This window comes from Helianthus annuus, chromosome 1 (genome assembly GCF_002127325.2).
Source record: "Helianthus annuus cultivar XRQ/B chromosome 1, HanXRQr2.0-SUNRISE, whole genome shotgun sequence".
Classification (NCBI taxonomy): domain Eukaryota; kingdom Viridiplantae; phylum Streptophyta; class Magnoliopsida; order Asterales; family Asteraceae; genus Helianthus; species Helianthus annuus.
In genome coordinates, this window is record NC_035433.2 from 105,970,096 (window position 1) to 105,977,582 (window position 7,487).

The 7,487-nt window shown below is 41.4% G+C and overlaps 2 protein-coding genes across 2 annotated transcripts; both read right to left on the reverse strand.

The window, feature by feature from the left end:
• Positions 1 to 282: 282 nt before the first annotated feature.
• LOC110874659 (protein SRG1) lies at positions 283 to 3,135 on the reverse strand. Its single transcript, XM_022123178.2, has 3 exons — positions 2,848 to 3,135; positions 1,449 to 1,696; positions 283 to 625 (listed from the first exon to the last, which is right to left on the reverse strand). The coding sequence occupies exons 1-3, from the start codon at positions 3,082 to 3,084 to the stop codon at positions 619 to 621; spliced, it is 492 nt and encodes a 163-aa protein (XP_021978870.1). The 5' UTR covers positions 3,085 to 3,135; the 3' UTR covers positions 283 to 618.
• An 86-nt stretch (positions 3,136 to 3,221) lies between these two features.
• LOC110874647 (FT-interacting protein 4) lies at positions 3,222 to 6,324 on the reverse strand. Its single transcript, XM_022123168.2, has one exon. The coding sequence runs from the start codon at positions 5,759 to 5,761 to the stop codon at positions 3,383 to 3,385; it is 2,379 nt and encodes a 792-aa protein (XP_021978860.1). The 5' UTR covers positions 5,762 to 6,324; the 3' UTR covers positions 3,222 to 3,382.
• Positions 6,325 to 7,487: the final 1,163 nt, after the last annotated feature.

Below are 7,487 nucleotides of genomic sequence, written 5' to 3' on the forward strand. Positions count from 1 at the left end.
TCGCTCTTCACCTGGATGCCACAGAAAATAATGAGGAGAGTGGGAATCGAACCTGGGTCATAAGGAACATCAATTCTTTCCACAACCACTCCACCACTACCTCATTGGAAGAATACCAATACTATTAATCTAATTTTTGATAAACATCGTTACCTTTAAAAAATCATATATTTACTTTTTATATTGAAATAATAATATTTTGTGACACAAATGTAATTCTCTATGTTTTTGGATGTTTGAAAACTCAATATCACCAAGTCTTTATAACAAAAGAAAAGCTTGTAACAAAGTAACAAACATAATATAACAGCATAATATAACAGTTATGAGGTTACCAAACCAAAAACAACTAAAGCTATGATTCAATTATGTAATGTGATTAATCAAGCTTCATAAAATCCAAGTATGATTTACCATCAAGCTTTCTAGCAAAAAATTCCTTAAAGTATGTCTCTATGGGTACTCGCCGGAAATTTGCTACATTATGTTGTGCAACAAGGCTTCTCGCAGGGCCTAACTCCGTACCCATACTTGAGCTGTAGAATGTTGCTACCGACATCCTCTCATTGTTTGAGTTCACTGTCGCTCGATGCTCTATGCTCTTGTACACACCATTACTTACAATCTGCCAAACACGTAAAGTTTTTAAACAGAAATATTTTAGCTAAAAGAGGGTCAAACGGGTTGAAAGTTGCCTAAAAGTCTATTTTTAGAGCAAAAGTTCTAGCTAAAAGAATGTGAGTCAAATGGGTTGAAAGTCTTCAAAAGTTCATATTTAAACTGCTAAAAGAGTACGGGTCAAACGGATTGAAAGTCGTCCAAAGTTCATTTTTAGGGCACACAAACTGAAAAGATCTATTTAAAAGGAAACGGATCAAACGAGTTGAAAATCGCATAATGACTACGAGCATCCAAACTGCTAAAAGAGTACGGGTCAAACGGATTGAAAGTCGTCCAAAGTTCATTTTTAGGGCACACAAACTGAAAAGATCTATTTAAAAGGAAACGGATCAAACGAGTTGAAAATCGCATAATGACTACGAGCATCCAAACTGCTAAAAAAAGATCTAGCTATAAAGGGAGCGGGTCAAATGGGTTGAACGTCACCAAAGTCTACTTTGAGAGCCTAAAAACTGATAAAAGAGTATGGGACGGAAACGACATTTTACTCTTTTATATATTAACAAGTTAAATCTAGCTCGAAGCGCGAATATACATTATTAACGTGAATATCAGTTTCATACCAGCTACAACCAAATGTACTACTCACCAAATGTGTAGAGTAAAATTACTTATATACCCTTTTCTCAACATCTTCAAAATAATTTGATTATTTCAACTTCATACACAATACAGCATCATTTTTTTATATTTGATTATAATTATTTGATATTAAATAATCAGTTTCAAAATGCACAATGTCAAGTTTTATAAACTAGAAGCTGAACCTGAGGGTGAGAGGTAGCTTCTGAAAGAGTTGGGATTGCCTGAGATCATGTGGAAGGGTAGTTAGGTAAAACATGTCTGACCAGTCAAGCTTCTGGTCCTCGGATACGACAAACAGCTGCCCGAAACCTTCGTGGTTGTCTTCTTCCTGCCAAAGCTTCAGTTTCTCCTCCATTGGAAGGTTGAACATGTTCAAGACTTCAGTCTTGAAATCCTCTAATATGGACTCACTTATTCCATGATTTATAACCTGTTTTGTTTTTGTCAGTTAATTCTTTAGGTCCTATCATTCGACGGTAATTACCCATTGGGTATCGGGCATATGTCGGGTAATTACCCATCGAGTATCGGGCATACACGTTGGTATCAGATATACCCATTGGGATTCTCAAATACATTCTTTTATCATTCTAAGTTTTATATAATTTTACGTCTTTAACAGCCATAAGAAATTATAATACCATAAATTACATACATTTTAACAATACTATAAAAAGTTCAAGATACTTCAAAATTAAAAATTTTCGGATTTATATTTCGGGCATGGGCGGACCTAGCCTTTGGCCAGGGTGGGCGGCTGCACCCCTTGAAAAAAAAAATATAGTGTATATTTTAGGCAAAAAACCCGACCGCACCCCTTGAAAATATAGCTGAACACCTCATCCGCACCCCCAGCAAAAGATTTCTGGGTCCGCCACTGATTTCGGGTATATGGTTCAGGTAAACGATTATGTGCTTTCGGGCAATTGGGCCGGTTATCACCTAATCCCATACCCGCGTTTTTTTCTAAAACTAATCTTATGCCCGAATACCCATCCCATTACCCTTCCTGAATGTTTCGGATTACGGGTTCACCCATCACCCATGAGGTTCAAGTTTGGGTTCGATTGCCATCCCTACCCCACCTACTAACCCATATTTTAAGTTACCTAAAATCCGGATCAATAGAACAGTAGTCAGTAATTGATGGCACTAAAATCATAAGAAAAACCAATAAAAGCATAAAACCAATCATTTATCCAAGTAAATTAGTAAAAGTATTGCAAAGTAGCAACAGTAAGGCTGGAGGGTGTGGTAGGGGCTTTATCACCGCCACGTCACCGCCACATCACACAAGGGCTTTAAAGCCCCCTCCTTTTAACTTGAAGGGTGTGGAGGGTGTGGCTAGGGGCTCTATAGCGCCCCCCTTTAAAGCCAATCAGAATCGATGGAGCCCCCCTTTCTTCCGTTACCATCTTGGCGCCCCCCCTATACCCCCCCCCCCCCCTAAAGATGGCAGTATGGGTGATGGAGCCCCACCGGCGCCATAGAGGCTGAGGTGGCCTTGGTGGCGCCCCCATACCCTCTGGCCTAATATGTTTCACTTTGTGACAAACAGATAGATAGATCAACAACACTGACCTGGAAAAACCCCCATTCTTTAGAAGCTGTATGAAGCTTATGAAGCTCAGAACAAGACCCAGAAAGCAACCAGTGAAGATCAACGACCGGCACCGATGGGACCCGTGCATCATCGGATGCAGGGCGGTGATCATGGTGCACATACCGAGGTGGGATCTGGGTGCTAGGCCCCTTAGCAAGTTCTTGAACACTTGGTACAATTAGTGATCTACCAAAGTTTATCTTGTTGTTTTCCATCAGTCTGTCTGTTTATGTATTCATGTATGAGTATCAAGGTATTAAGGATATCTTGAAAACTTCTTTTGGTCTATGAAATATCACCTTCAAAATAAAAACAAAATAGCAACTTGAAAATAAAAACAAAATAGAATTGATTGATACCAAACAAGAATAATATTCTATAACCAAACATTATAGATAGGATTTGTCATCTCATTAAACTATAATCTATGATCCAAACTACCCAAAACAGATTCAAAATATTGTAACTTATAAACCTATAAACTTAATATCGCGCGATAACAATATGAGGTTATCACAACAATCCATCAGTTCTCGCCGGCAACCTTCTGAAAAAGTTCATCGGGACCGAAGGAAGCCGGTTTCGTAAACTAGGATGCCTCATCACAAACAGCCCGACCGCCACCACGACCCCTCTAACCGGAACCACATAGAGCACAATAGCCAACACAAAGCAAAAGAACAAAAACATAGTGGTGGCTCGCGGGTCACGCCACGTTACCAGATTCTGAACCCGCTCCCCTTGAGTCGCCACGTCACCGATCAAGGTCTGGATCCGGGACCCCACGCTCCTGAGTCGATCATACCTCATTTTTAGCGCGTCGCCATGTTTAGTACTTGGAAATCCGTCGAATTCTTCATCAAGCTCATCTCCATTCAACCTATCAGCATAAGATAGTTTGATATCCATGTGTGGAGGGTGTCGTGCTCGTGATCGATACCTCAAGATCCCGATCACGATCACGTAGACCAGCATAAAACTCAAGATCATTTGTGGGTTGTAAACAAGGATCAAGAACAAAACGTGCACGAGAACCGTGAGCACCGGGCTAGTCCACATGCAAACGTGGTAGAACCATTTGCAAAACGTAACGACACTCGAAAGAACCTCGATTAGCCTGCAATAGTTAGCCTTACTCTTCCTCAAACTCCACATGTTCGAACCCACATCGAGCATGTACTCCACAACCTCTTTTCGCAAAGGCGGCTCAGCCCGGTTCAACCGCACCGCCATTATATGAGTCGCTTGGTGCCTTAAACTGTCTTGCTGGAAAACGGTTAACGGGTGAATGTAATGCATATTCGGTAACAAAGGTTGAGTGTACATTTGCATCAAATTCATCAACGAAACACATGTAAACCGAACCGCAAGCTGGATTTCGCCCATTTTTTTCACACCCGATGGGTGTAACACGATCAAAGGATACGAATGAGTGTACACGCGATCCGTTTCAAGTGTAGATAACCGTATTCTTACCTTCCCGATTCGTGCGTCTTTAGCTCCACCACCGTTATCAACCCCTTGTAAATGATTGTTATCAAACACAACTATTGTGATCACCGTACACGGGTCGAAAACCTCCCACGTATACTGTTCATTCCATTTCGGATTCAAAGAATCGATCACGGTCCTTGTACGGATCCACTTCTGCCCGTATTTCGCTACACAATACGCATCAACCGCCCCATGCCCGTTTCTTGTTTTCGCAGGCGTTAGCCCATTAGCATTCAAGATCCCCAATTCCAACACACCAATGCTCGGGGACCCGAGCAGCCTATGAGTCGCTCGGAGATCGCTACTATACTGAGTCAACTCGTCGAGAACATGATACCCGCCATCCAAACAAACCCGAATATGAATCTTGCTATTCAACTGCACTACATTCACCTCCCCGTTTTCGCCTCGTGTATGCTTCTCAAGACTATACCATTTACTACTTACAACTCGATTATCCATCCGTCTTTCGACACTATTCAGCGGAATCAAACACTTCCCAACAACTTCCTCCTTGTTCCCGAGCTTTTCTTCGACCGTTAAAACCAACTGTTCTTCAAACGGCTCGGCTACAACAAACATCAAATCCTCATTCCACATCGGTTTCGACAAAGCCTTTGTCCTCAAAATCATATTCATAACCATACCTTTCACTAAAACCTCAGACTGCCTATTACTGTTACTATTCAACTCGTGCGCCTCGATCACATGAACCCGAACATACCAAAGGCGCGGCGACAAATACACTTTCGACCTAATATTCGCGACCCCATCCCCACTAACCGAAACCGAATCCAAATGCCACGCATCCGGAAACGCCTCATCCGCCTGCGTCCCCATCCAAACCGCCACCATCAACTCCCCACCACTCCCATTCTCCAACCTATACCACTGAGCCGCCAACGCGCTATCCGGCGGCACCCTAACAGGCACCTCAACAACATCAAACACCACACCACCAATCGAATTATCCTCCTCCCCACCCTCCTTATCCCTCACAGTCACCTCAACCGTTAACGACTGAACCCGATCCTTGGCGAACGCAAACACCTGGTTCCATTCCGGGTTCGGGTTCTTCTCAACATGATTCGTACAAACAGTGAAGTTACCAAGCTTAATTTCCACATAAGGATCAGGTGACTCATTTGAATTGTTACCTTGTTTTGGCGCCAAACTCCTACCCTTGACAATTCTAATGTATAAATAATGCATTTGCTCTACAAGATCAAATGCGGTTCCGAATCGTTCGTTCCCCGGAACCCGCCCTCCGCCTAAACTCGGCCTCGTCTCTTTTAAACTGAACTCTTCGGGTTCCGGGGCATTCGGAACCGCATTATTGTTGTTATTATTCTGGTTCCGGTTCTGGTTCTGGTTTTGGTTTTGGTTTTGTCTTGCCATTGTGAAAATGTTGAAGGGTTTTGAGAACCCTAGAGGAGATAGATTGGATTATATTTATATATTTGTAGAGGAGCCGTTACAGGCGGTTGTGGGTTTCCGATAAACTGGGTAAAAATAAAATTGAAAAAAGTAACCGTTAATGGAGGGAGGATAATTAAGGAAGTTGTGTGAATAGTTACTATGGAAGGGGGATTTGTTTATGTGTTGTAAATCGGCAAAAGGGGTAAAATGGTGAAACAGAGTAATGAATATGTGTTTTAATGGGGAGATATTGCATATTTGTTTGCATTGATGTTGGTTGTTTACAGGGAAACTTGTTGCGCAAGAAAGGAAAATTGGGTTTTGGGGAAGAAGAAGAAGAAGAAGAAACGGTTGGAAATGTGGTGATAGCACTCGCAGTGAGTGACGCAGGGGGGAATCGGAAGTGTCAGAGAAAAGTTGTTGTGTTGAGGGGTGTGTGTAGTGTATGAGTGTTTATGAATTACACTTTTTAAATTATATCTTTTTATATAATAATAATGTGTATTTGGGTTTTTGTTCACGAAGTTGGTTCGTTTTAGGGGTGGAATTCTCCGCTTTCCATTATTCATCAAAGTCAATTATGTTCTATCTCGTCATTGAATTTGGTTTCATTACTAGTGATGATTTTAGTGAGTGTACCCATCACTAGTGTTGACATGCGTTATCTTGTTTAAATTTGAAACACCCCCAACGGTAACTCATCTCAACAACGCGTGATCACAAGGACCGACGGTGGTGTTCTACGTGTGGCCATCCACACACAACGCTCCATCACAGGACACCCTAACTCCCCTTAGATTATTTGTGAAGCATGATTTTTTAGTAGTTGAAAACTTAAGGAATTATTATCCTAGTTTGAGAATGATCCTTCTACAAAGTATAAAGTAGTATACGAAAGTATGAAGAAGGCGACACATGAATGTTAGGACCGGTATATGCATAGTGTATACATTTAATTAAATTATAAATGATTTTATATGCATCTTTATAATGGTTTTGAAGTAATTGCACGTAGTGAGCATGTGTTAGGGTGTATGGGGCGCCACTCGGGGAGGTGTTCGGTGACCCTAGTCACTGATCGGGAACACCGCCGCCATCAAAACGGGGACCCGAATCGGTGATAGGGATCGGTGTGAAGTCACCGCTTGTTTTGGCACAATTTTCGACAATGTACCGTTGAACAACGGTCAATTTTATTAAAAAAAAATCAACTTTTTTAAACAATATAAATTTAAACCAACCTAAATCAATTTTTTTTACCACACTTACCACTCTCAAACTCACACCAACACTCTCAATCTCATAAATCTTTCAAATACAAAATGGATTCCAAGCTTCCGTTTCTTTCTACCCTACCCGACTTTCCCGACGATGGAGATGCATCGTCAAGCGATACTAGCTTAATTTTCTTCCAAAATCTCATCCAACAAGCGGAGCTACTAGACACGGCATCGTCTAGTAAAAAAAAAAGTTGTCCGTCGAGATCGTGAGGGAGGCCATGAGACACTCATGGCCGATTATTTTGATGAAAATCCAAAATTTAATGACGATACTTTTCGTCACAGATTTCGTATGTCCAAGTTTTTGTTCCTAAAAATTGTTAGTGACGTGGAAGCGTATGACGAGTGGTTTAAAGAAGGCTTAGACGGGAGAATGAAGAAAAGTTTCACGCCGTTGCAAAAGGTTACTTCGGCGATTAAACAAC

Excerpts from the sequence above, each read along its gene's own strand:
- LOC110874647 (XM_022123168.2), bottom strand. The coding sequence starts at position 5,761 with ATGGCAAGACAAAACCAAAACCAAAACCAGAACCAGAACCGGAACCAG.
- LOC110874659 (XM_022123178.2), bottom strand. The coding sequence starts at position 3,084 with ATGGAAAACAACAAGATAAACTTTGGTAGATCACTAATTGTACCAAGT. Across the intron at positions 1,697-2,847 it reads AAGAATGGGGGTTTTTCCAG|GTTATAAATCATGGAATAAG; the intron begins GTCAGTGTTGTT and ends AAAACAAAACAG.